The sequence below is a fragment of the Neolamprologus multifasciatus genome, chromosome 18, assembly GCF_963576455.1.
Source record: "Neolamprologus multifasciatus chromosome 18, fNeoMul1.2, whole genome shotgun sequence".
Taxonomy (NCBI): domain Eukaryota; kingdom Metazoa; phylum Chordata; class Actinopteri; order Cichliformes; family Cichlidae; genus Neolamprologus; species Neolamprologus multifasciatus.
In genome coordinates, this window is record NC_140456.1 from 24497237 (window position 1) to 24525001 (window position 27765).

Here is a 27765-nt window from a genome sequence, read left to right on the forward strand (position 1 = left end):
TTCCAAATAAATTGGTTAAATAGTTTGTTTAAACTGTCAAAAAAAAAAGAAGTTGGTAGAGGCAACGGAAGTGTTTGGAAATAATACAAAAATGTTGGTAAAATTGTCATTTTTAGGATATTTATCTGGCCTATCATAGATACAGGCAGGTTTATCCAACGGTCTAGCGTTTCTGTGACATCTTCTTATAAGGGGATCATAAATGATTGAGGTTATGTCCTTGAGGCTTGGGGTGATCATAATGCCTACATATTTAAAGCCTGTTGTAGTTGTTTTAAATGGGGTGGCCACAACAGACCGCCTTCTTTCTTTCTCATTAAGAAACATTAATTCTGATTTAGTTATTACTTATTATGTTAAAGTATGAGACATTCAAGAGATTCTCACTCAAAATAGCTTCTTTCATAATTTAAACTAGGACATTATAAAAACAAACTATTATAAAAATATTTATTAACACAAACAAAAAACAACAGGTTGTTCAGGGAGACTTTAATAGAGGATTACTAACTCTTACTATCATATCCAGTATGGAAAAAAATTGTATAAATGTAGCATAATGTATTAGTTTTTCATTTGAATAATCCAAGTATGCAAACTAAATATCACAGGAGATATTATGAGACCACAAACACTGACAAGGTCCAGTTCAGAGACACAGGTTTAGCTGAGGTAAAGCCTAGAGGACAGCTAGCAGCTGCACCCATGAATGTCAGTACCCACCTGTCACAAAGAGCAGCCTTTCCATGCCTGACTCTGCATAACTTAAAGCATTGAAGAATTTTAAATGATGAGTCACCTAAAGAAATCATCTTGTGCACGGTTGTTATAAAGGGAAAAATAAACGTTTGCTGATCTGCCCCCCATAATTTCAACATTATAAGTAAATTAATGCAGGTATGAGAATCAGACCTCAGCTGTTGTGTCATACTGTTATGTCCCTGCCTGTTAACCTGTGGATCGTTTTCCTCTTGCTTTTTGTCTGTATTTTATTCAAATGCACCTATTAAAACTGTATTAAATGTAGGGGTGGGTTAAAAAAATGTGATTCAAATCTATTTTAGCTTGAATAACACGATGATTAATTAAATCCTGAATAGACTTTTAAATATAAATGTATTTTCCCAGAAGCACCAGAATCTCAGGTTACAGTTCACAAAGCTATTTCAACAACCACCAAACTGCTAAAATAGTCATTCATGTTTTTCTGTTTTATCCTCACTTTGACACAAATGCCTCTGCTGTGATGCTTACACCTCTGATGAAGTCTCACAAGTGTTGTACTTTAAATTATCAGATTTAAAATATTTCTGAGTCAAATTTGAATCGATTATAGAAATCAGTGGCGATACCCAGCCCTAGTTACCACAGGCGAACCTCAAAGTGGAGCTAGCTCCCAGAAATAAAGCAGACAAGAGGACACTGCAGGTGATCTCTCTCTCGCTGTATATTTTATAAATACCTTTTTAGACACTTGTGGTCCTGCCGTGAGTGCACATGTGGCAGTTAGACATGAGAAACAGGACAGTTGAAAATATCAGACTTTATTAATCCTTTAACAAAACAGGTTTTCAAAAATCACATCAACCTATGTAATGATGTATAAAAATGTAATAAGAAAAATCTCAAAAGACAAAGCAGACATTACATGTATGTTCTTTGGCTACAGAAGCCTGCTGGAAGCCAGTGGTAGCAACATGTCGGCTGAGACACTGAGTAGAGAGTAGCTTGAAATACACTGACTATACCCCTACAAAGAAGACATGTCAGTGTCTGTGTGTTTTAACAAAAGCAGAAACATCTCCAAAAAGAGATACCAACTGAATACTCACCTATTGCAATGATATACAGCATTTTATATTCCAGTGATTGTGTTATGACCCAGTTTAAAACAAGTAGGTTTTGCAACAGACCACAAATGAGACTTATCAAAAACTTACATATGGAAATATGGTCAAAAGTAATGACACATGGAGGGTCGTCTTAAAAATAAAATAAAAATATATATATATAAAATAAAATACTGATGAGCAACACTATGAGAACAACATACACTAAATCCTCCTACCTATGCATTGCAGTGACATTTTTGGGGCATATCCTGAGTGTGTAGACCACAAGGTGAACTTGACATGTAAGCAAAAAAAACAAAACAAAAAACCCAAGTGCAATGTTTTTTGTTGTACACACGCATGCACACACACGGACACACACAAAACTGAGAGCCTGAGTCAAATGATCATAACGATGAACTTTCCTTCTGTTGAGTCATGCGGTCCAGTTAAATACGCAAACAGCTTTAACAAGGACTAACATGCATAGGGAACAATTCTGAACTCCTGGTGGGTATAGAACATTCATTTTATGCAGGATTTTATTTTACTGTCAGACAAAATTAAAAAACAAAAAACAAGTTAGGTTCTTTAATTCAAATCAAAACACTTTAAAAAGGAGATTTATGTAAACAAAAACAAAGTGACACAATTGACCAAGAACGCCCTTATATATGGGCTTATGAATTTTAGAGATTAACTAATACGAATCCCACGCTTGAATTTAAACTATTAGGAGGAGACAAATACATTTTTAAAAATTGAGAACGTTACCATACATGACAAATACTGCCTTGTATAAGCTGAAATGATCCAACTGTTACTGAAAATGAGCTGGCGACCTAACGGATATTCTATCAACTTGATGTGTGAAGTGAATCCGTGATTAAAATAACAAAAAAAACTGCCCCGCTGAACAGAAAAGTCAAGAGACAGAACAAGTAGAAAGGGTAATAATCAATGTAGTATACTTCTATATAAAACAATAAACATTTGCAGCAGCACATCTCTTTTGCTTCGAGTTTCTCCTTAACCGCTCACAAACGAGCACACTTTCCAACACAGAGCTGAACGACATGCCTGCCAAAGGCACTGAGAGGTACTCGTAGCTGGGACTAGAGAGAGAAGGGGCACGACTGTGGGTGCAGATTATTATTTACCTCATTTGGTGGTGGTGGTGGTGGTGGTGGTGGGGTGGGGGGAAGGGGGGGGGAAAAAGCATTAGTTAATAAAACTTCCCCATCTTTCTCTTATCCTCCAAGATAACACTTAAAGATATTATTTGAAAAAAAAAATAATACAACGTTACAGTTATTATTAACGTGTCTTGAAATGAAAGCATATCACTGGATTAAGCACAATAACAGATCACTGAACGCCTACAGGTGCAGTATACAGATCAATGAATTGCATCTGAATAAAGGGGCAGTTCTCTGTAAACACTCAAACCTGTGAGTTGAAAAATGCTGTGCTATTGTGACACAACCTTGTGCTGTCCATGAAACTGTTTAAACACATATACGGTGTGTATAACTGTAAAAGTCACCCTGGACTGGACTGAACCAGTAGGCTTTACAGTAAGCAGAACTTGCTCCTGTCCAAACTAAATAAAGGCATATTATCAGTTAATGCTCTGAATACACACGTCCTCAGCACAGACATAAACGTCCCACGGGTGCTGGTGAAAAGTTAGAAGTGACGAGCGACATGTGAAAAACCTACGAGGCAGTGACTCCTTCCCACTCCACCAAGTACTGCACCTTGCCATCAAGGGTGACCCGTCTGGCCAGGACTTTGTACTTCTCCCCGCAGGCCAGACGTCCCGCTGCTCCAAAATAGTTGCTGATGGAGCTCTTTAGGTGGGTGAGCTGGCTGTTGGGGTCCATGCCGTGAATTATGTCTGCAGAGTGAAGCCCTGGGAGGGAGCTCAACAACTCTGTGGCTGAGGTGTGTGGGTCTGCGTAGCTGGGAGGGGGGATGTCTGGGGTGGGGGGCTGGGGGACCCTCCGTGGCCGTCCACGTTTCCGTTTTAAAGGTGGAGGGGAAACAGGCATGATGGGGGCTGCTGTACGCGTCTTGCTGGAGCTGCAGAGGCTGGATGGTGTTTGATAGGAAAAAGAGGAAGTTAAAAAAATGCTGTTAATTCAAAGAGCAACAATAAAAAACAGACTACAGAAAATTAGGAAAACAAGACTTTAAGGTCTACAGCCATGCAAGTCTGAGTTTGTACCCAGCACAATTCTACTTTCAGTGCAGAGCAAACATCAGGCAGGCATACCTGGACTGTCTTGAAATGCTAGTTGAGGTAGTTTCTGAAGTGCTCAGGGCGCCGATGGATTCCACATCTGAAGTTTTTAAAGACAGCAGAGACCTGTCACTCCTGGTGGTTTGGGGGAAGGCAAAAGATTAAAACATTATGGTTCTTGTTATGTTACAGTGAATCAAGCAAATCAAAGAATAAACACATTGTGTTTGTGATTGATAATTCAATTTGCTTTTGCCCGAATCTTCACCCTAACAAAGCTGAACAGTTCTGATTGCTTTAGAACTACAGTTTATAATTGCCTACTTACTTGATAGATGTAAAGTGATCCAAAGCATGGGGCTCTAACGGTGGCGGTTTCCTGATTTCCTGTCAAAGCAAAGGAAAAAAAAAAAAACCCAAAAAGATGGTTTCTTCTCATATAACACCAACAGTAAATGTCTAACACCTATACAAAATAACAATGCAAAAATACCCATCCCTCCATGCACACACCCCAGCTCACGCCCACTAAGACACACACATGCACACGTGCACACACAAACACACCTGGGACGAGGGCTCACTGGAGCGTTGTGGTTTAGCCAGAGTCTCCAGAGAGCGTGCTCCTTGCTTCCTCTTTCTTTTCTTCTTTTTCTTCTTCTTCTCTGTGCCATTGGTAAGAGCACTGGGACTTCTAGAGCAACAGCAAACATTCAGAACAGTTTTACATATAAAGGCAGTTGTGCCTGAAATAACAGTGAAACTGTTAGGCAGTTCATGTGTTATGTAAACTGTTAGGACACCCGTGAAAATCATCTCAAAAGGGGAAATTCATCTATAGATAGGAGAAAATTCTTAGCCACCCTATAAAATTTGGAAAACTTTGTTTTTGTTTATTTATTTTTTTTAAACAGAGCAAGAACTTTTCAAACATATTTCTAAACATATTTTCTTTAGAAATTAATAAGAGAATGATTTCAGGTTAAAAAAAAAAATTAGGGACAAGTTGGAGAAAGTTGCATCCTTTGGTCAGATTAGATTAAACTAGAGCTCTTTGACCACAGAGATGATGCTTATTTTTGGAGAGAAGGGAGAGGCACAGAACCCTAAGAACACTGTCCCCACAGTGAAACGTGGAGGTGGAAGTTTTATGTCGTGGGGATTTTTCAGTGTGTCTGGATCTGGGTTTCACATCAAGGTCAAAGGAATAAGGCAGGAAGGAAGGAAGATGTGAAGATTTTGAAAGAAATCCTCAAGCAGTCAGCAGCAAAAACTGGCTCTTTGCTTCATCTTCCAACATGACAACGACCCACAACATATGTTGCTCTTGGTAAAGAACGACCTCCACAAGACCAAAATGAGCTTTACTGACTGGCCTGTACAAAGCTCCGACTTGAATCCCTCTGAAAATCTGTGGGGTGAACTAAAGACTAACATCCATTTGAGAAGACAATCAAATCTGGAGGCGCTTAAGAGATTTAAGATTGGGCTGGGATTGCTCAGGAGTTGTGTGCGAGACTTGTTGAAAACAACAACAACAACTACTGCATGCTGTTATCAAGCAAAAGAAGGATAACTGAATATTAGCAACAGGGAGGCTAATATCAATCCTGCTAATTTTGGTGACATAGTGTTGTTTCATGTGCAAAGAAGAATAATTTCATTTGGAAAATCTATGTTATAACTTCCTCACTCTGTTTAACAGTAGTTGGAAAATTAAATTAACAAGGTAAAGGGGCACAGCTAAAAAAGTCTAACAGTCTAACAGCAGCAATTTCTAAATTGTGCATGTAATGATGAACTATAGAAAAACAAATAACAGGAGTTTTATTAGCAAATAATCATCTCTCTTTTACTATAGGTTGCATATAAAGGATGAAGAGGCTTCAAGGTAAAGTGGTGAAAAGTGAAGCCAACGTGAACCTGGCCATTCTTTCTGGCCAGCAGGGGGAGATTCCTGTCACTGTAAAAGATGTCACGCTATATGAAAAGTCCATGACCTTGTGGCTCTACATTTCATTTTATTTATGACTTGACTAACGATTTCCCGACAGGTTTATATTTCAGTCACTAGTTTCAAGTCTACTAGTCAAGAATACAACATGAGATATGACATGAACAACGATCCCATTTTGAGTCAGATCAAACATAAAGCAGCGCACAGCGACCAAGTAAATTAAAAGTAAGTACAGTATGAGTGTCCTCAACTTTTCGGTCAGCTCCTCTGAGTCTTGTTTCAAAAAACACAACATGGCAAGGAGCACCAAACACAAGACTTCAAAATGCTATTTCAGAAACCAATGAGGGGGGGGATGTCACAATGGCAAGGTCCATCTTTTATAGACAGTCTACGGGCTTCATGGTGACATGGCGGGAAAGTAGGGCTTTATGAAACAGGTACTGTATAGCTCCTGTTACAAGGTGTAGTTAACACTTTAACAGTAAATAAAGTGTTAAATAAACATTTTCATTGAGAAAAAAGGGAAAAAAAACTACCTAGGAAACTTTAGTGCCTGCATTTGACTTATGTGTCACTTCTATTGCACTATAATACTACTGCTGCTGCTGCTACCACCTTAGGGCAACAGATTCACACTTCAAAATTAGCTTAGCATGTCATCAATGTCAGCACTTCACAGGAAAAAGATCATTGAAGCTGCACCCGGCAAGGTGCAATCACAGTTCAGTATTTTTTTGGCCCCATAGCGTCATAAATATCTTTATCCCAAACTTCCTTGAAAAATGGTGATACAACTTTCAGGCTACTCTACATTACGTGGGCTAAGCTCCTCCCACCAGACAAGCATAATCGTTATAAGTACTAACAATAAGCAGATGTCAACTTTTTGTTTATATTCTGAATCTCTCTTTAGATCTCCCTACATGGACCTAGCATTAATGAGTTCTATACAGGATCGGGTTAACACAGTATCCAGTGGGCACCTTTAACTTTAGGGCATCGACACGTTTCATGTCTAACCTGATGGCGGACAGTGCTTTAGTGGACTTGCATCCCTTGATGGTTATCTCATGTGAAGCCTTCTCCATCACTCTGCTGGTTGGCTCGTCACAGTTGGGGGGAACAGGAGGAAAACGGATCCTCAGGCCAAACAAGTGCTTCTTTTTCTTCACCTCCTTTCCTGACATGAACCTAGAACACGGTGAAAGGGTGGCCATGTAAAAAAACATGGAGTCTGTGCAAATACTGGGAGATATTTGAGGCACTTTGATGTTGTCATCAGCATAAAGATTTCAAGAGCAGCAGATAAACTTACATGCAGCTATTATTGTTAAGCGCCTCCAGAACATTTTCATATCGCTCTGATCGTGGAGTGTTGGCGAGCTGTAGACACAGGAAAGATATTGTACAAGAAAAAACTTAAATATTTAAAAATCCAAATGGGGGCCGGGTTATTTCTATTTGGGAAATAACCCTCTACTAGGATTACCTAACAGTGTGGCTTTCAGACCACCAATCAACCTGATGCATTCAGCAGCTACAAAAAAAACAAAAAACAAACAAACAAAAAAACAAAACAAAAAACACTGACTTGTGTGGCTGCCAATTCCTGACATCCTGTTCCAAATCTAACAAGTAAACATGGATGGGACATGAAATGAAATATGAATAATAGAAGAAAAAAAATCTGTTGGTCTATAATTGGTCACTGGTGCATTACATAACTTATCCTTACCTCACCCAGCTGCAGCAGCTCCCAGTTATCATTGATGTACACCATCAGGTCCATTTCTGAGTCAAAGTACTTCTTCTTGTGGATCACACTCAGGTTGTAGAGGCTCAAGTGTGCGACATCCTTCCTGAAATATTTCAGTAAATACTGTTTCTTTCAGTCCGTCTTAAAAAAATAATAATACTAATATAAAGACACCAAATATGTTTGCTGGAGTCACAAGATTTAATTACAGAGGTGGAGTAAAAGTTTATCACAGCTCTCTAGCCCTGAGCGTCAAAGGTAGCAGAGCTTTTAAGAAGAAGAGTAAATGCATGCTTGTGTAATTTAATAGAATAAAAAGCCAGCTGTGTGTGTCAGAGTACAAGTTCCTCTTACCAGCTAAGAGGCAGACGACTGAGGTACTCCGGTCCACCATTGCAAACCGAACAAACAAACACATAAAACCTGAAGGCAAAAATAAAAAAGGCCTCAGGCAACAAGAACACAATATAAAGTTTAACATAAAAACCTAGCTATGCTCTAGCTGACTGTCCACTGAGATACGTTTCTTTTTACCATTCTGTTTGTGTGCACGCAGTTTTTCCCAAAACGTGACTTAAAAACTGAACATTACCCAGAAGTATGTTCACCATCATTTCAAGACCAATTTTAATAGGCTGCCCTTGTTCTCCAAAGCCACACTTTTGCAGGCCATTGGCGAGCAGACTTGAATACGTACAACGATACAGTCAAGATCCACTGTCGAGGGTAAACATTTACATTAGAAGCAGTAAATATGGTCACCTATCTCCGTAGAGCATTGGTATCTGTAAGCAATGGAGACAGGCTTCGTGGAACCATTGCTGACACATGTTGCACTGCAGCATCTTCAGGTACCAGCTGCAAGCAAACAGAATATGAACATTATAACTTTCGTGGACATGGGAACATTTCCATCCAAGCTCTTCACTCTTTCCAGAATATGCAACGTCACTCACTCTCCTGGACCGCCACAGTAGCAGTAGCACTGCTGGATGTTGGTTTTGTGGCCGTGGTCCCACACCAGCTCCTCCAGCACGTATGGGAAGGACAGGTGTAGTTCCATGTGCTGCGGCTCCTGCTGTTCCTGCTGCAGAAAGTCTTTAGCAGACGCCCCTCTTCTGTGTGGACCACCCGTCTGCAAACCAAACAAACATAAAACATGTTTTTCCCACCAAAATAAATACATAAAAAGAAAATTTGGTAAACACATATAAAGAGGTGCTTTTTAAAGCTAGTAAGCTCTTTAGAAAATTTTTAATTTCTCCATAAATATTTGGGGATTTTTCAATAAATAAATAGCCTCAGAATAGTTTAGCCTCATTCACTTAATTGGGTTTCTTAATCTTGGGATATTTTATTTTGGGATCATACAAACTTTAAAGCCTCAATCACTTTTATTCACTCTACAGCAATCTATGAAGTCTTTTATATCCACTTTGATTTACAAACAAAGCAAGTAATGCACTCTCCAAAACAGACATGTGTCATGTTAACAAACTCGTCTAAACCACCTGTTCAAGGTAAATGTTTGACGTATTTCTTCTTAAAGAAAAATCTGTACCTTAGCGAGAGAAGTGAGCTCACACTCTGAGCAAAGCCACTTGTCATCAGAGTCGATGACAGCAGCATCGATGACAGGGGAGTGACACCGCTGGTGGTAGCCTAAAACACAAATGAACACATCCGTAACGGCCAGAGATTAGAGCACAACAGATGAATAAATAAACTACTGAGACTGGCTGTTTAAATGGGTTACAAATATCATATAAGATAACTGTTTCTGGCTTATGTTGGAACATCAAAGACGATAAATGATACCTTGTCCACACTTGTCACAAATGACAATCTCGTTGGGTTCCTCTGAAGTTTCGTCTTGGCATATGGAGCACACAATGTCATCGTCGTCGTCATCCTCATCATCTTCTTCCCCTAAACAGCAGCAAAGTCATGAAGGTAAGCAACTAAAGTTTCAGATTAATGGTGGTATGACTAGGGGTATAATTTAGAGAAGCTTTCAGTCAAACGAGGTCAGAGGAGTACACCGAGTCATCACAACAACAAAAGACATCCCTCTCACAGCAACTTTTGCTGCTGTGAGGAGGAGGACTCAAATTCACCCAGCTGAAACTAGAGAAAGGTGGCAGGGAAAATATTTTACAACCTGGATAAATAAAATCCAAACTGTCTGGTTATGGGGGGTGTGGGCGAAATTGTGCTTCCATGTCCCTGAAGGTCTACACCAGGATACTAGAGAGAAGATTCTGTCTACTGACTTAACTTTTGATTCAGCAGGAACAAAGCAGCTTTCATCCTGATTGCGGACAGTTTGCTGCCTTCATCCTCCTGAGGATATTCGAGGGTGTGGGATGTTTGTAATAACTATGTGGCTTTTGTGGACCTGGAAAGGGGATTTCTATTCAAACCAATTTTTTTTTTTTTTCCATGTAGCGCCAAATCGCAGCAACAGTTGCCTCATATCACTTTATCACACTCACACTGGAATAGAATTTATAATACGATTTTGACTGCATGATTCTTTGTCATACTTTTTTAATATATCCCAATTCAACTATCGCGATCAGGTTGAGGTTAAAAAATAAATAAATAAAAATTATCTCATAAATGTCACAATGCCAAGAAAAATCTTAACCAGATACTTCTCACAAATCGTTTACACTCAAATGTGACGAATGTGTCTGATCATAGCTTCTTGGTGTCTTTCATTAATGCTTTATTCATTACCCAACCCATTTAAGAATAAAAATGAGGAATAAGTTTTTCTTAACACCATAATAGCTAAAGGGGCTTAAGTGGAGCGATAGCTGCCCGTCTGCATGTTAGCAATGCGCTGCGACTGTACTGATACACTCTACAGTTAACTGTCAGTGTGAAGAGCAAGAGATAAGCAAGTCCTGGAAGAGGCAGACAGGTTTGCACAGCACAAATTGTGGATAACTGACTCCCTACCCTCTTTGCAATGGCTTACAGTATCTTTACTGCATATTATCTAGCAATTAAACTAAAATATATTGCACATTTTAAATTTCCCTTTGGGATCAATAAAGCAATTCTTATGCACCTCGAAGCCAACATTCACCTGTTTGAATATCCTTCCAAAGAACCCAAGACTTTGACCGATCCTCAAAAACCACAAAACATCGGTGCCTGTCCCGATCTATCTGAAAAACAAAACAAAGAAAGATTTACTTGTTTCCAGATGCGACAGGGGCAGATTTTGCTGTAGATGACCTATACTGATTTCAAGAGTTTTTCCGCCAACGCTCTCCACACAGTCCATTTACCTGCATGCATCATATGCATCATCCTCACACTAACCTTTGCAATTGTTCCCAAGTAGAAAAGGCCATCTGACCACCGGGCCAGGACATCCTGTCCCTCTGAAAATCTGTCAGACATGCTGTCTTCTCCATACTCTCCCCTGGCAGAAAGGCTTGTGGGGGACAAGGACACAGCCTGCTGCTGCCGCTGCGGGGGATGAGCTCTGTGATGCACAGACAGGTGATCCACAACCCCTGAGTCTCTGAAAAACAGTGCAAGGCAAGAGAACAGAGGCAGACATGAATTTAGACTATGGAGTAAGCGGATATGGAATAAGTGCAAAGTTAATTTATGATAATTTTTTTTCTGCTTATTGTAAACAGATTGTAATTATTTATATGTGGTGTATTCTGATCCTCAAAAGAATACTAGTGCAATTTAATGTATGTTATTGCCATTTTTCTAACTGATAACAACCAGCAGAGTAACAGTCCTGTATGTGTAGCCCTCCAACACAAGGATGCATTGTGTGCTTGCAGAAGGGCTTACAAAAGAAAGAGTGAAACATGGCATTTCCTCTCCACTGGCTTTGAACAACAGGTGATTATACTCATAATTAGTGCTAATTGTTAATTAACCACATAGTCAGGAACATGGCTTCAATGCAATGAAAGACAAAAAACAAAAACCTAACCACCCTTTCAAAAATAAAGACCAATGTACTGAACACTTCCATTCGACTACAAGTCTCAGTGACAGCTGATACTTTGATCATACTAATAAAAAATGTGATATTTCTAGCTTCTATTGCAAATCTTATTAATTTCAGATATTAAGGAACTATTGATTTTTTTTTTCCTTCGCCTTTAAACCCTGTCCTCCAATGCAGGCTTTCCTTTGTTCGGATAATGAGTGGACATGTTCAGTGCCAGCCACTTAGCAAAGATGAAAAGAGACAGCTTGGGATGCCGCTGCACGCTGATATAATGTCTTGTATATTAAATAGTAGGCAGCTGGGCGAGCTCAGCAGCGGGAATAATCCACATGCAAAGCCGTAACCCCAGCCAGGTCGCTGACCGTCGGACCCACACCCCCCCTAACGCGAGGAAAACATGACAACAATACCTCATTCGGTCACCTCCGTTTCCACAAACGACTCGTACGACAAAAATAACCGGACAGAAGAGCCGCTCTTATCCCGCTCTTCGAGCAACTGAATTCACTTCTAAAGCGTGTCTGGAAAACATGCGGGGTTTGTGGCTTCCTCAGAAAATAACAAACGGTTCATTTTCCCCAAGCAAGTTCGCCATTTTGGTTTCCCGCTGATGATCGGGGAGTGCATTATGGGAAGAGCTTAAACGACTGCTGCTGGCTGTCTGTGCCGCGACGCTCACATTTTTTTTCAAACATTTGAAATTGTAGGCAGGGCATTTAGTAAGCAAAACATATCCGCCCCTTAAAGAAGCATATTTTTTATTTTTTAAATTATTTTAGTCGACGTTTTTCTGGAGGTGTTAGCGTAAATGTCTGCCTAAGAGAGACGTTCTATATATAAAATATGTTTACTCAAAAACATCAGAAGTTTAACGACACGATGTTTGATAAACTTGTGCAAAGTACGACCACTTCATGGCGCTACAACATAACATGACGCTAACAGGTCATTTTTAATCAGACCTCCTGGCCGGAAGTTATGTGCGCGTCTCCGCAATAAAACCTTTATTTTGAAGGAGGAAGCGGATGTTTGTGTTCCCCCTCCTTGCTGGCTTGACCCGCTTGTACCTCCGGAGTTTCGCAAACACGCAATATTGACTCGCCGTTATCTGCGGAGGGGATCTGGCTTCGGTGAGTGGGCTTGGACAGCAGTTTTGGTCAAATTAGTTGATCACGTGTAAACTTGAAAAAAACACATCTTATTGGTAGAGTTTGCGCCTGCGCTCTGAACCTGCGTTTTTTCCCCCAGCTTCAACTATGTTGCTTTGGTTGGAATTCAGCAGCTGCTGCAAAGAGAGCCCAGGCGCAGGCAAAGCGACTCAGAGCGACTCACGCCGTCAACACAAACCGACAATCTGAGCTTAAAATCGGATAACCTGTAATAATTTCCCTGTGCCCGTCGTTTGATGCTGAACACGCTTTGTCCCATGGGTTTTTGGATGACCCCCCACAGCCAGGTCCACGTCTTGAGATGATCTATTTTTGTGATGGCGAAAGGTCTGTTTCCACGGGCCTGGGTGAAAAAGTCTTTCTACTTTCAGGTAAGATTGCTACCCAGGATCTGTTGTGTGAAGCGGATTGCAGTTTAAAATGAGGTGATGCTGTGGGATTGTTTGAGCTCGCCGTGGTGCCAAATCACACTGACAGCTGGCAGTAAACGGGTACCTCCTCTTGCTGCTCGGTGTGGACATCAAAATACCTGATGAATGCAAAATGCAAAATACCTGATGAATGCGGGCCTGCTCTAGAAACAATAGGATCGTTTCCCTGGCACTGCTTTGTTTTTGACTGTAAAGATGCCAGGGCTTCCACTCAGTCTTTTCCTTGCCTTCAGCAGTGCCAGAGCAGCAGTAATTCCTTTGGGCTGGGTAATAAGGGTTGAACCTTCTGATTTGAGGAGCAGCTGCCAGCAACTTCTCTCAATACAGTAAGGAGCTTATGCAAGAGGAAGAGAGTACAGGGCTGCATTTGCTCTTAAAAAGGGTTGAATGCTGTTGCATTACAACATGCACAACCGTCAGTTTAATGCAGTCTACTGAAAGCTGAAACATGTTGAGTTCAAAGTGTGAAACATGTTGGCAAGCTCAGCTCATTTCATCTGGCTATAACCAGTAACCAATTACAGTAAACAAGTGTCTCCTGTAGGCCCGTGGTTTAATTCAATGAGATCAGTTGCTACTAAGCAACATGTCATCCTGTACCTGGCGTTGTTTTTTGAGGCCTGAGAGGACATCGATCCTAGAAGAAAAAAAGGATTTTGCATGTGTTTTCACTGTATATTGTGCATGCCGTGTGCACATTTTGCACAACAATTAGGCAAATGTGTTCTGTTTGTGGTCTACTCAAATCAGTTTCTCCCCATGTCCATGTATCTCAAACAAAAGGTCAGTGAAAAATGCAAACGGGCTCACCAATTTTAAGAAAAAGCCTCTCTAAGAACTTTCTAGGAAACCTGTATGCTCATAAAGCCACCACGGCAAAATATGCTCCTTATTGTCTTCCAGGTAGCAAGCTTACAGGGCAGGTTTCAGCAAAGCCATCACAGTTTACTGCAGAGCCGACATATATATGTCTCCTGGACCAAACTGTGCTGTCAGAAATCAAATAGCTCAGATGTCAAAGCCTGCTACATTTAAAAACCAGTTTAGTAAGACTTCACTGAGCACGTAAAGACACGTTTTCAATCAGGGATTATTAGCCACCTTTAGTGCGTCACGCGGGATTAGAGGCAAAAACTGAAAAGGAGAGCCAGCTGAGACGCTCTGTGGATTTCAGGTGGGATGAAATGACAGTGGCCATCACCGCAAATCCCTCTACATGATATGGGCCTTTTGTCTGGGTAACTGAGACCATCTGTTGACAGACAGTGACCCTAAAGCTTGCACTATGGATTTTGTGCTTTGTCACTTAGCTCAGTCGTGCATAGGTCATTCAGCTCTCAGCACTTAGTCATTTTATTTGACTTATCTTGTTTTGTTTATTTTATTGATTTATACCTTGAGGCTGCTATACAACTGCAAAACATGTGGAGTCTCTGTCCCTGTCTTTGTGATTAGTAATATAGTAATAAACATCTTTTTGACTCTTTTTAACCCTCATACGTGGCATCAGTTAGGTTTATGCATTGTTTTCCTAGTTAAGACATTTAGTGCATATCAGGTGTCATTGCAGAGGATACACTGTAAGGGACCAAAGGGTTTGATGAAAGATTAAGCTCTGTCCTGCTCAGCTTTCACACACCCCACAGACAGTTCACAGGCACGCATGACTCAAAGTCACTTGCTTGTCATGACCATGGAGGGCTGGGCTGTATCCAACATTTAATTTCCATGTGTGCACATAGGAAATGTTAATTCCCTTTGCAGAGAGCCTTTACACATGCCAAGGCATTCAGATGTGATAGCAATGTTCACTCTTTATCCTTATCGCCATCTCTTTCGTGGAGGCCAACTGTCTATTTAGTCATCTCTTCAGGGCACACAGTGTTTAAAAGCAAAGCGGTCGTGCAGAGGAGGCATCTGTCCTGCTCTGTTAAAAAGCAGCTGCTAAAGCTCAAATAAACTCCTGCTGTTGTCAGTAACAGATTGATGAAATGCACCAAATAGAGAGACAGGTAATTTGTTATTTTCCCGTACCCTAACCTTCTTGTAAAAGTATTTCATGAGATGCCTCAAATCTCAAAGGAATACAAATTAAGAGTAATTTGACCCTCTTTCTGTGTGTCAGTGCAGATCAGACGCTTTAATGTCTCCCACAGAGTGTATAAACCCATAACAGAGAGTTCTTCTGCTCTGTTTACACACTACAGTAATCATAGCACATGAAAGATAAAAAGGCTTTTGACTTGGTGCCTGCCACACTGCCAGGGTATTTTGCTGGGATTTGGAAACAGTGCTAAAGCTGAATGAGAGGCACGGCAAGCTGCCAAAACACACACGGCATAACCAGTTCCTGCCATGCAATCAAAGAGAGACGCAAAATTACTTTATCCTCCCAAGTGCAGTTACAGTCCTCGGAGGGAAAACTAACTGCAGTTTTGTTTGGGTAAAATTCGAGGAGTGTGGCCGACGGAGGCAGTCTGACCTAAATTCTTTTCACTGCTCCACTCTGCCTTCCAACAGTCCTCTTTGCTTTATCTTTTTGCTTACTTTTATTTAATTATTCTCTTAGTCTGTGTGCTGCCGAGAGGATCATTTCATTAACTGACTTCAGCTGTTGCTCCAGAGCAACATCAAGACCTCACAGAAGTGTCCTGTAACTTCTAATCGTAAAGTTTTCACAATTCTAGTTCGAGACTCTTTGACAAAGCCACAGACTTTTCTGCCATAGAAGAGATGGTGAAATGTGTAGCTGTGTTGTGTGGATTGCCAGGATAGTTGGCTTAGCAACCTTTGGCCACAGTGACCAAAGAACAAATTAACGAATTATTGACACAAAAACTTCACGTTACCCCTCGCAGGGACTTTTGCGATCCTCTGACTTCAGCATCACAAAATCAGTATTTACCCGCTGTAAGGAGTATGTTGGCATACTAAACTAGGATTTCAAACAAGGTAAAAGTTATAGCTGCAAATCATTGCCATGTTATCGTTTTTATTGTTGCATGCTAAAGTTACACTTTAACTCAAAGCACCACTCTTTATAAGTGTAGCCACGCAGAGACGCAACTATAACACTGCTATAGGTTGGTAATGAAGCAAATAGTTACTTTCTGTATGTACAGCTGGACTGTATGACTAACTTGGCATTTAACTTGATCTTTCTTCCTGTTTTCAACAACTGCAGCTGTTTTTGTTTCTGATTTGGTTAATTTCAGTTCAGTTTTTTATTCCATTAGAGGTGGAAATCACCAGATACCACATGATACAATATCATCACCATGCTTCACACAATACAATATTATTATTAGATTTATCTAGTTTGGTAACTGTGCCCTCAAAGTTGAACTTTGTCGGTGTTTTATCACAATAAGATTGGCAAGCATACCAATACTCACTAAAACCAGCCATAATTATTGTGAGATAGTCTATGGTAAATGGTAAAATGGTAAATGGCCTGTATTTGTATAGCGCTTTACTAGTCCCCGAGGAAGTCCCAAAGCGCTTTACACAACCAGTCATCCACCCATTCACACACTGGTGATGGCAAGCTACATTGTAGCCACAGCCACCCTGGGGCACACTGACAGAGGCGAGGCTGCCGGACACTGGCGCCACCAGGCCCTCTGACCACCACCAGTAGGCAACGGGTGAAGTGTCTTGCCCAAGGACAGCGACTGAGACTGTCCGAGCCGGGGCTCGAACCGGCAACCTTCTGATTACAAGGCGAACTCCCAACTCTTGAGCCACGATCGCCCACGTTTATGATTGAAAAGGGACCAAGTAATTAAGTGCAATCTATTACTAATAATACATCAATTAACTGTGATAAATCCTTTAAAATCACGTATCTGTTGAAGTCTGCATAGACTCAAATTCATTTTTAAAAGAAATTCACATTACATTTGCATTCAGCAGCCTTCCTGTTCTATAGAAATATAACCGGCCCATAAGCAGCCAGCTGACTCAAGTCCTCTCGAATTGTGTTTACTGACAAAGACTCACTCAGACTGATGGCAGCATGTTGCCAATCTGTCTGCATTTATAAATCAGACAGCAATATTTTGCAGTCAGTCCAGGTCAGGCTGCAGCTGTTTGCAGAAAAGTTGCTTCCTATCTGGCAACCTGTGCAATCGCTCTGTGATTAAAAGTGGTTGTGAATGTGCAACACCCACGAGCTCTGAGCAACCATATCATCACCACAAGTTCCAATCGGTCACAGAATGTGAAAAAATATCTTTTTATGGATCTAAGGAAGTTGTTATATTTTTAGTCCTTGACTGAGCCATTAGCTAGCTCTGAATTAGGAGGTAGCTTTGTGTAGCTAAGTGTGTCCAATGTTGGACTTTCACTTGAGCTGATTTAATGTAAGTTTGTTTGGCTAATCTCAGGATTAGCCAAACAAACTAACGTGCATGAGATGAGCCTTCTTCTTTGGAGTACTCCCTGAGTATTTTAATTTATTTAGTAAAATATTGATATCTGGTGTCCATGGTACAATACTAATCCATCCACATCCTCTAGCTCTTCTGATTATTTGTGATGAAAATGTATTTGTCGCTGTAAATGTTCATTAACAGGTGAAGGAAAATGACACAAATAGTCAGTTACTGACTTTTCTAATATCAGGTTGTTTTAAAATACGCTGTTTGTAGATTTTTTTTGTAGTGTAGTTTTCTTCAGAAGTTTCACTCTGCCTGATTTTTATCACGATGGCAAATAACTGCATTAACTTTCACCGTGTCACAGAAATAACAGGACGTCTGCTCAAAGGGGCATTGTAAGACATGTGATGTGTGCATCCTGTGACTCAAGCAGTAAGCTGTTACCAGCCACAACTAAAATGGTATGTCGCGCTGAAAGAATGGGACTCCCAACTCTAAAAAAACATTTTCTGGCTTAATGAGCTATTGTTGCACCTAGCAATAAACCACACAACCAGTACCTTGTTACTGGACAAGGTACTGGTTGGTACTTGTGAGAGTCCCCAACTCTCACTATAATAACCTTTTATGTGATCAAAGCTGTGTGATTACATCAAAACCATGGTTGTCTAACATGTTAATCCAGGTAATCCTAACACAAAGAAATGCAGGTTCATAACAAAATGAACTGCCGGGACCTAGATACTGTAGAGTTTCCAGATCTGGATCCATCAGCGCAGTTTTGTTTCAACTCTCCACTCACAGGCTCGGATCTCCTTTGTGCGGGTGAACTACCTGTTCCTGACATGGCTGACTGTGCTGGTGGGGAGCTGGGTGTTCTATGTGCAATACTCCGCCTACACAGAGCTGTGCAGAGGACACGAGTGCAAGAATGCCATTGTGAGTGACTGCAGTAGTTTAGAAGAGACCATGGTTTGAAAATTGCAAGAACTCGTCTCAGAAATCTTTGTGGCTATTAAGAAAATGTCACCCGCGTTACAATAATAATTGTGTTCCTCTTTTTTGTTAAAGTGTGATAAATACAGGAGGGGGATCATCGATGGGTCTGCTTGCAGTAGTCTGTGCGACAAGGAAACACTGTACATGGGCAGGTGTCTGTCAACACTGCCAAACAACCAGGTAGGCAACCACTGTACTTTCCATTTAGATTACTGTGTGTAAAATCTCACTGGTAGATGTCAATAGATGACTTCTGTTTTCTTACCACACCCAGTTGAAATGAACAAACCTAGTTGGTTGCTGTAGGACAAACAGGTTTTAGTCAACCAAGACAAACAAATACGTCAAATTTTGACTCTACTCCAAAACTGCTGCCATGGGCCAGCATGTTTCTTCTACTATTTCTGTATATAAACATTTTTCTAAACACTGTTAGAAAACCAACACATAATAACGAATTATTAATAAAAAATTAATTTAAAAATGTGCAGTATTTTTATGTTTTTACCCTCAATGTCACCTCAAAAACTCAGGACGTTCATTTGTAATGAGTGTAGGCTGTCGGCCCCTGTTTACCACAGCAAGCAGTCAATAGGCTAGCGGCCCACCTGTATTTACTTTGGAGGAGGCTATAAAATGTTGTGACAAGAGTCCAATACAGTCGATACAGTGGAGTTCACTTTGACCGATGACAGTGACACTGAGTCAACTTGTTGAGGCTATCCTGGACTTTTTGTCAGTAAGCACAGATTTCATTGCTACTGTTAGCCTCTGTCAGCTTCTATTAGCCTCTGTTAGCTCACCTGGTAACTATTTTTCTTGCAGGGTATTTTTTAAATTTTTTTTCTTTTGTGGAATATTTCTCTACAGCCATTTTTATACATTTATACATTTAAAGAATTTGCAATTGTAGCTATTTTTTTAGAAATAGAAATTTTTATTAGCTCTGTAGAATCTTCTTGATGCATGCTCAATCATCCAGGTATGTAGATCTCCAAAAGTTGATTCTGTTCATCTGGATGTAGCGTTTTCAGTGGGAGAAACCTTTCATCACTCATCCAAGTGACTTCTTCAGTCTCAGCTGACTGCAGGTTTCCCCAATCTTATAAACAGTGCATTTGCATAATGACTGAAACCAGCCCACTGAAGGAACAATGGGCTGGGAGGTCAGTTCCTTCATCATAATTATGCAAATTTTCATGACCATTGATCAACAACCGCTGATCAATGGCCATGAGTACCATTCACAGAGAGTTGGGGAATGGCTGCAATCACAGCACTGTAATATAGCGAAGGATGTACCCTTACCCTTATGTGAAAAGGGAAAGACCATCTCTGAATCAAGGAGGGGGGCCTAAGGGTAATCTTTCGCCATCATACAATGATAAGATTGGGGAAACCTGCAGTCAGCTGAGACTGAAGAGGTCACTTGGATGAGTGACGAAACGTTTCTCCCACTGAAAACGCTACGTCCAGATGAACAGAATCAACTTTTGGAGACCTCTGTAGAATATTAAAGAATTGATTTTTTCTGAGAGTTACATGAAAAGTTTATTCTTATATGAGTTCTCATTAGCAAAGGATAAAGATGAGTGATCAGTCAATTATCCCATTCTGCTTTTCATTAGGTATACACAGGAAGCTGGGGAGACCACGATGGGATCATCCACTGTAAGCTGGGGGAGGTTGTGCACTATGAGCTGGGTGAGGAACCAGAGCCACGGAGGGAAATCCCAGTGTTTGACAAGCCTACGAGAGGCACCTCAGTGGAGAAGTTTAAAGAGATGGTCTTTAATCACCTCAAGGTAAAAGAGGTCAAGTCATAAAAGTTGTGATGAAACTAAATCTGTGATTTAGCCTGAAACAGCTTCTTTCATTCTCTATCCACCAGTCCAAGCTTGGAGAACACGCGAACCTTGCTAGTCTCGTCAGCCAAATCCTCTCTGTCGCCGATGGCAACAGGGATGGACGGGTGTCACTGCCAGAAGCCCGCTCTACATGGGCCCTCCTGCAAATGGATGAGGTATCATAAGCTCATAATAATATAATTAACAGTGGAGAACAGTTTTCTGAGGCTTGATGTTAAGGCAGTTTCGTGCTCTGTTCTCTGAGGTGCTGCTGGGTCTGCTGCTCCAGGACAGAGGACACACTCCTCGTCTCATCGGCTACTGCGGGGATCTCTACATGACGGAGCGTGTTCCCTATGGACCCCTGTACGGTTTATCTCTGCCTTGGCCTCTGGTTTCTTGGGTTCCTAGTGGTTTGCAGCGCTCCATGGACCAGTGGTTCACCCCCTCCTGGCCTCGCAAAGCTAAGATCTCCATGGGCCTGCTGGAGCTCGTGGAGGACATCTTTCACGGCACCTATGGGAGCTTTCTGATCTGCGACGTCGCTGCGGCACACTTTGGTTACACTGACCGCCATGAGCTCCGTCTCACTAACACCCAAGCAGTGGTTTCCGAAGAGGAGTTCAGGCGCACCATGCGAGCACTGAAGTGCGAAACAGATGCCGACTGCATTTACGGGGCAGACTGCCACACATCCTGCGATTTGTCAGAGAGGCAATGCAGGGAGGAGCCATTCAGGCCAAACTTGGCAAAGGCTTGCGAAGCGCTGAAGGACTACCTCCTGCGGGGGGCACCGTCAGAGATGAGAGAGGAGCTCGAGAGGCAGCTGTACGCCTGCATGGCTCTCAAAGGTAATGCTGGACAGATGAACATGGAGCACTCACTTATCCTGAACAACCTGAAAGCCCTGCTGTGGAAACAGATCTCGCACACCAAGGACTCATGACAAGGAGGGGAAGTCACTCTGAAGGAGGAAATGGGTATAAAATAGGCTGTGATGTAAGAGTAGCAAACTTACTAAAGTCATTGTTAACTAACACTTAGGAACGGTCACACATATGGATGAAGCTGGAGGCCGGAAAAATTTATTTTAAATGATTAAATGACTGCATGTTACCGTCAGTCACGCTCATAGAAACACACATTGTGTATTGTATTGTGCACTACAGTGGAATGTCATGATAGCCCTGCTGGAAAAAAAATTCTTGTAGTTTTTACTGAAAGTCTCAAAAGCCGAGAGACTGAATTGCTGTTTTTGCCACAAAAAATCATGCTGATGAGTGCGCACTACGCTGGTAAAATAATGATTGTGAAATCAATGAACATCAATACCACAATTTCATATTAAAACCTAGAACTTGAGGGAGTTTAGGATAAGGGTGGACTTTTAACAAAGGACTTAAACTGACCTAAAAACCCAAACTGTGCTGTAGTGTCTAAACAAGAGTTTTCACATATTACTACTCATTCGGTGGACGATCAGCACTTCTAGAAACATAACTAAATCTACACAGGAGCAAAAATAAATCATAGTTCTTATGTGCGTTATCATGAAAGAATGTGTCACCAAGTGCAACAGTGCATGCGTTTCATACAATTGTCAAAAAGTCGGGACTATACACCGGATGTCCTTCCTGACGCAATCCTACAGGGATTTGTGTCGATCTTTCACTCGTTAGCCAAATGTGCAAAGCATTATACTGTGGAGCTACTAATTGCAGTAGAGGAGACCAGCGCAGATGCTGTAATTTTATATACCAGATGTTTTAAATGGGTGACAGGTCTTGAATCCATGCAGGTTAGTTATATGTAGCCCGCTGTTTAAATGCACATAGAATGGAGTTTGGCGTCATCTGAGGTAAGCAAGGCCTTTGTAGGGAAAACCTGGGAATAATGTTCAGCATTAATGGTGCCTTCACAGATGTGCAGGTTACCCATGCCATTTGGATTTATACCCACATACTATCATAAATGCTGATTTTACTTTTTTTTTTTAATAGTATACTGATAATAAGTAGTACTGTACGATTCTACGTCAGTAAGCTGTTGAACAGAGATTTCTCTAGATTCCCTCCAACCTTTAATGTTTGTCCTAAAGAAGCTACTTTTGGATTGTTGTGGATTTTGGTCCTCCAAACACAATCTAAAGGTTTAGCGATACATTCCAAGTCTTTACTTAGTGCTGGATTTTTAAAAATGTCACTCATCTGCATGATAGACTGAGACAGTATCCTGTATGGCCGATGTGAAGGTATCCACAGAAGTCTGGCTGTCTTATCAATGTGCATCTCCCAACTCTTACCCTTGTGAAGTCACTGCTGCATCACTGACCCACTCAAAAAACTATTAATGTATTTAATTTGTGAATGTTTGCCGTTTGTATTTTCCATTGAAAAGAGCATTTGTGGTAACGTACGACATTATTTATGGATTTTCACATCACAGTGCCATAGAGTTCATGCTGGTCCTTTTTATGAATGTTTACAGTTTGTGCAGAATATAAAATCTTGTGCTCACGTGTCATGCTGTGCAAAAGGTTTTCCATGACTCGTCACATGTTACTGAAATTAACGTACTACACCTGGATGTGTTAAGCCACTACAACGCAGATCAGACTGCTGCTGAGTTTGGTAACTTTAAAAAAAATGTTTACTTAGAAATGAAGAAAAAAACAAAACAGCATGATTTTGCACAATTAAAATGCATACCACTGCACTGTTTCCTTTTGAGTATTTCAGTCCGGTCAGTTAACAGACACCAGTGTGGTTCAAACATGATAACAGATGAGTAGTTACGAGTCTAACTTGAGGGAAAGGAGCGACTCATAATACTCGTGACACAGGACAGAGACGGCGTGAGTTTCGAATAAATTTATTTGTCTGAATTGTGAGCTGCATTTTCTCTGCAGAGGCCCTAACCGTCCCCTTCTTCTTGCTCTTGCGCTCGTAAGAAGCTGGCCTTTTTCTGGGCGACGCGGTCCTTCCTCTGTGCCAGAGATAACTTGGCGCGATTCCACCTGCCCGGAAAGAGACGACGACAAAAAACAACTCCATTAACATTCACCACACGAGAGAAAAAGTAACTACTTTGGCCTCGATTTGGCATGAAATAAGAGCAGTTATTGTTCCACGATGGTGACTGTCAACTCACCTCTTCTTCTTGACGTCTTTTTTGGGTTTCTTTTGGTGTACGGGGTTCGCTCTGATGGCGGCGTGTGCTTTTTTGTACATTTCTTCGACCTGAAAACAAAACAGGAATTTAATTTATGACAAAGCTGTTCATTGTGTACCTAATAGATTGTCGTTTCTCTTGAAAAATAACAGGAAACATCAGATGACATTATCACTGGAAGGGGGGGGCAGCACATGATATAGTCTACATGTAGAGAAGCCCATACTGGATCTTTGTGAGATCACTGCTATGAGTTCAAGTTTCCTGTTTGCATTTGATGCATTCAAATTAGATATTTGACATGCAAGCAATATTTAAATTACGTTTATGTAAACATCACCAAATGATCAAATCGAAGAGGAAATATTCATCTACATGATACATAACAGGTCAGACTTTTCTTTATTTTTATATAGTGCCAAAAAAAACAATTGCGGTCAAGCTTTTTCTGCATCACCGAGTTGAACACCACTTCGAGTACTGGAAACAGGAAACCAAATCTTAAATGCATCTGAGAGTGTCACCTCAGCGTTACATGATTTAAGCAGACACGAAACTAGCTGACAGAATCTGTTCAGGCCATGTTCGTAAAAATCACGCAGCAAGGGTTATGTTACCGTGTCTGGAGTGACTCCGTTCTTGATGAAGCGCGAGAACTGTTTCTTGTAGGCGTCCTCGTCCTCCTCCATCAGGTAGGACATGTAGTCGGCCACGTTCATGCCCATGATGTGTTTCCGATGCACCTCTGCGTTGAACTCTTTACTCTCTGTGTCGTAACCGGGAAAACGTTTCAGACTAAAAAACAGAAAGTGTGAAGAAACTGAGTTAGGCTATTAAAAGACGCCTCCGAAGAATCAAGTTAAAAAAAAATGAAACAAAAACCAGACAAAACAAACACAAGGTTCAAGGTAGTTCTGTTCTTTGTTGTGGAACAATGTGTTACAGCTGCTTTTTGTAATCAACCTCTGTGAAGTTGAACTGTCGCCATCAGGGGGCAGCGTTTTACCAGTGAGTGCTGCTGCTCCAACTTTGCCTTCTCACAGGCAGCGACCGCAAGGCCTGATGTAGACTTGTGCCAGTGATCTTTTAACCATTTCCCACTATTACCTACTGGGCTTGACTCAGTTTTCGCTCTTTTCCCATTACAAAACCACCTCAAGTTTGATTTTGACTTCTGTGGGAAATTCACATCCCAACTTGCCTAGTAACCAGAAATCCCTTTTCCCCCTACATGGGAACTTTCCATGCCATGCATCTCCCCCGATGTGTAGTTACATTTCTCAGGTGGTGCATGTCGTGTTACGCCCCAATTAAGGTTATAAATGGGGTTCTGGCTATGGTGCAAGTTACAACGTAGATGTGACGCAGAAGTATAAATCATGTGTGTTGGGTTGTCAGAGCAGCACGTCCAAAAGTCTGTGACCTCATTTGTATGCGACACAACAACAACAGAGGATGTTGTGGTGATGGTATGTACACCTGATGCTCGGTATATGGCATTTTGTCAGTCTTAGGGACTACAGTGGGGGGGGTTTGTGCAGCCATTTTCCTAATTGCCGGGTTTCAACAATAGTGGCTTTGATTTTAAGATAAGATAACCTTTATTAGTCCCACACGTGGGGAAATTTGTTTTGTCACAGCAGGAAGTGGACAGTGCAAAAGTTATGAAGCAAAAATTAGAATACAATAAGAATAAATACAGTACACAACTGTACAGAATAGAATAAAATACTATATACAGTAGAATAAAATAGAATAACATTTTTCGTGAGGGAGTAACTCTCATGACTCATGGTGTGACACTACTGACTAGCCAATCAGTGGCATGCAATCTGTTTGCGTCAAATTTTGACGCCTCAGATCACTTGAAACCCCGCCCATCAGGTACTAAAAAGTACCCAGAACCTGGAACTACCACCTAATGGGAAATCCTAAAAACGGCCCCATCCTGCTTCTCTCAGCCCCGTCTTGAAAAGGACAGTAAACATCAGCTAATGCAAATGAAGGACCAACTACATTTTGCTCAGCGTGCTTTTTATCATCATCGAGAAGCAGAGATGCACCAGCAAACTAAACGGACAAAATTTAGCTGGACGGAGACCAGCGAATAACCACGTAAACTCTAACTGGAAATATGTGACTGTAAAAATGTCTCAAAGAAAAACATGCACACATTTCTGTTCCTGCGCATGTTTACTGCAGGAGTGAAGCTGCAAAAAAAGTCCACCTGAGTGCGACTCTGACATCATACTGACCTGTGAGGAATGGCAAGTCCACCATCCACCGCCCCCTTTAATGCTCCAAACACCTTGTTCCCTGTAGTGGTTCTGGCCAGACCTGCGTCCAGATAACATGTGAAGGCGCCTGGTTGTCCATCCACGCTCTCTACGTTGAACTCGTCTCCTGTCACCTCCACCTGGCCCTCGTACACCTGGTCCATGCCGAACTTTTGCAGTAGCTAGGGAGGAGGAGGCGTATGAGAGGATGTGCAAAAACATAAATCTGCTCCAATGTATGGCAACATATATGTGTGTGTTTGTGTGCATGCTTACCCTGCGAGCCAGCAGCAGCCCAGTGCAGTAAGCAGCAGCATAGTTTGTAAGGCCCACTGTGATACCATACTTGGCCAGCTCATGAGAGTAAGCAGCACAAACGATATGGTCTCCCTCAATCTTCGCGTAGGCAATCTGGACAGCGCAGACAGAGCAAGATGAGACAGCTGCTTAAAAACACGTACCTCTCAAGTTTGAGTCTTTCTGGCACTGACCTGGCAGCAGATGTCCCTGTTGGAGAACCTGACAATCATCCGGTACTTGGGGGTGTTGTACTTGTTCTTGTCCTGCACAACCAAGCGTTTGCGGGCAAAATAGTCGGTTTTCCCCTCTGTCAAATAATAAGTAACAGCATGTGGTTTAATGGCGTATGCTCAACAGAAAGGGGATCTGAGCCTGTGTGCAATTCATGTTGACTTTTACCTCTCCTCCTCCTGAATTTGACTTCGTAGCGCTTGAAGTAGGCCTTGTTCTTCACCACTTTGACGAAACCCTGAGAAGAGACGAAGAAGCAACATGTCAGCAAAAGCAGAAAATACCATAAGTATCAAGCCTCCAGTTGTCACTATGGGCACAAAAGCTGTTTAACCGCTCGGAATAAGTCTCCACGAGGTCAGCTGAGGTTTCAGCAGCCATAAATCGCCACGCTGGAGCCGAGCGGCTCACCGGGCCGGAACAGCCCGACAAGCCGCAAATATCCAGCTCCATCTGACCCTCAAACCGCTTTAGACACTCATCTAACAACAAACACACCTCCACAAACTCAAACCGTCTCCACCCGGTGTATATGAGCATTATCCACTCACCATTTTGGGGTATTTTTTCTTCTTCTTTCCCCTCCTGCACTAACTAGCGGACTCCGGGACACGGAAGTCTGATGTCGCTGTCGTTGTTTTTTTTTTTTCCAAGGAGTGTCGCGGGTTGGCAGCGCCCCCTGCTGCACCGGAGACAAACAGCACAGGCCAACAGAGGGCAGCAGCTACACGGAGAGCACAGATCTGTGGAGGGCCACAAATACATCACATAGATCATTAAATAACTGTTTCGTTGTGTCATTAATGAATTAAAATGGCAAATATATTATTTTTATTAAATGTTTTTAATTATATAAATTAATATTTAATTAATCATTTGTAATTTGTAATTAATAATCCACTTAGAATAAGGAGAGTGAGTACCTTGGTCATTCCAGCGGGATCAGAGGGAGTAGAAGTGCTTTTCCCCCCACATTAAAATGAGTCAGTTAAGTTGAGTCAGGCATCTGACCAGGATGCCTCCTGCATGCCTCTTAGGTGAGGCATTCCGGACATGTCCTACTGTGGGCAGACTTAGGACTTGACTGGCTTGGGAAGGTCTCAGCATCCTCCCTGGATGAGCTGGAAGGAGGTGGCTGGGGTGAGACAAGTCTAGCTTTCTCTGTTGAGGTG

The 27765-nt window shown here is 41.5% G+C and overlaps 3 protein-coding genes across 6 annotated transcripts; 1 reads left to right on the top strand and 2 right to left on the bottom strand.

Annotated features, from left to right (window-relative positions):
* Positions 1 to 1987: 1987 nt before the first annotated feature.
* Positions 1988 to 12813, bottom strand: mtf2 (metal response element binding transcription factor 2). 2 transcript variants are annotated; one of them, XM_085141346.1, is made up of 15 exons: positions 12790 to 12813; positions 11130 to 11334; positions 10891 to 10972; positions 9612 to 9722; positions 9355 to 9455; positions 8750 to 8928; positions 8556 to 8651; positions 8148 to 8216; positions 7773 to 7896; positions 7353 to 7420; positions 7058 to 7228; positions 4645 to 4771; positions 4406 to 4464; positions 4111 to 4212; positions 1988 to 3926 (listed from the first exon to the last, which is right to left on the bottom strand). In XM_085141346.1, exons 2-15 carry the CDS (start codon positions 11208 to 11210, stop codon positions 3551 to 3553), a joined length of 1746 nt encoding a protein of 581 aa, XP_084997472.1. In that variant the 5' UTR covers positions 11211 to 11334; positions 12790 to 12813; the 3' UTR covers positions 1988 to 3550. The 2 variants fall into 2 exon arrangements, with proteins under 2 accessions (XP_084997472.1, XP_084997469.1); XM_085141343.1 differs by lacking the exon at positions 12790 to 12813 and adding an exon at positions 12198 to 12404.
* dipk1aa (divergent protein kinase domain 1Aa) lies at positions 12764 to 23335 on the top strand. 2 transcript variants are annotated; one of them, XM_085141347.1, is made up of 7 exons: positions 12764 to 12917; positions 13036 to 13327; positions 18574 to 18708; positions 18841 to 18948; positions 20397 to 20573; positions 20660 to 20791; positions 20881 to 23335. In XM_085141347.1, exons 2-7 carry the CDS (start codon positions 13274 to 13276, stop codon positions 21559 to 21561), a joined length of 1287 nt encoding a protein of 428 aa, XP_084997473.1. In that variant the 5' UTR covers positions 12764 to 12917; positions 13036 to 13273; the 3' UTR covers positions 21562 to 23335. The 2 variants fall into 2 exon arrangements, with proteins under 2 accessions (XP_084997473.1, XP_084997474.1); XM_085141348.1 differs by lacking the exons at positions 12764 to 12917; positions 13036 to 13327 and adding exons at positions 13334 to 16339; positions 18134 to 18230.
* A 135-nt stretch (positions 23336 to 23470) lies between these two features.
* On the bottom strand, positions 23471 to 27280 carry rpl5a (ribosomal protein L5a). 2 transcript variants are annotated; one of them, XM_085141350.1, is made up of 8 exons: positions 27145 to 27280; positions 26762 to 26831; positions 26554 to 26669; positions 26339 to 26473; positions 26042 to 26244; positions 24404 to 24581; positions 23766 to 23854; positions 23471 to 23631 (listed from the first exon to the last, which is right to left on the bottom strand). In XM_085141350.1, exons 1-8 carry the CDS (start codon positions 27145 to 27147, stop codon positions 23529 to 23531), a joined length of 897 nt encoding a protein of 298 aa, XP_084997476.1. In that variant the 5' UTR covers positions 27148 to 27280; the 3' UTR covers positions 23471 to 23528. The 2 variants fall into 2 exon arrangements, with proteins under 2 accessions (XP_084997476.1, XP_084997475.1); XM_085141349.1 differs by lacking the exon at positions 27145 to 27280 and adding an exon at positions 27092 to 27140.
* Between the last annotated feature and the right edge of the window lie 485 nt (positions 27281 to 27765).

Coding starts and splice junctions, on each gene's coding strand:
- mtf2 (XM_085141343.1), bottom strand. Junction 9,456..9,611: donor TTGTGACAAGTGTGGACAAG/GTATCATTTATC, acceptor TTTGTGTTTTAG/GCTACCACCAGCGGTGTCAC. Junction 4,465..4,644: donor CCAGTGAGCCCTCGTCCCAG/GTGTGTTTGTGT, acceptor TTGCTTTGACAG/GAAATCAGGAAACCGCCACC.
- dipk1aa (XM_085141347.1), top strand. CDS start 13,274: ATGGCGAAAGGTCTGTTTCCACGGGCCTGGGTGAAAAAGTCTTTCTAC. Junction 13,328..18,573: donor AAAAGTCTTTCTACTTTCAG/GTAAGATTGCTA, acceptor CTCCACTCACAG/GCTCGGATCTCCTTTGTGCG. Junction 18,709..18,840: donor ACGAGTGCAAGAATGCCATT/GTGAGTGACTGC, acceptor TTTTTGTTAAAG/TGTGATAAATACAGGAGGGG.
- rpl5a (XM_085141349.1), bottom strand. CDS start 27,133: ATGCTCATATACACCGGGTGGAGACGGTTTGAGTTTGTGGAG. Junction 26,832..27,091: donor GACGGTTTGAGTTTGTGGAG/GTGTGTTTGTTG, acceptor GTCTCTTCTCAG/GGTTTCGTCAAAGTGGTGAA. Junction 23,855..24,403: donor ACGGAGTCACTCCAGACACG/GTAACATAACCC, acceptor TTTTGTTTTCAG/GTCGAAGAAATGTACAAAAA.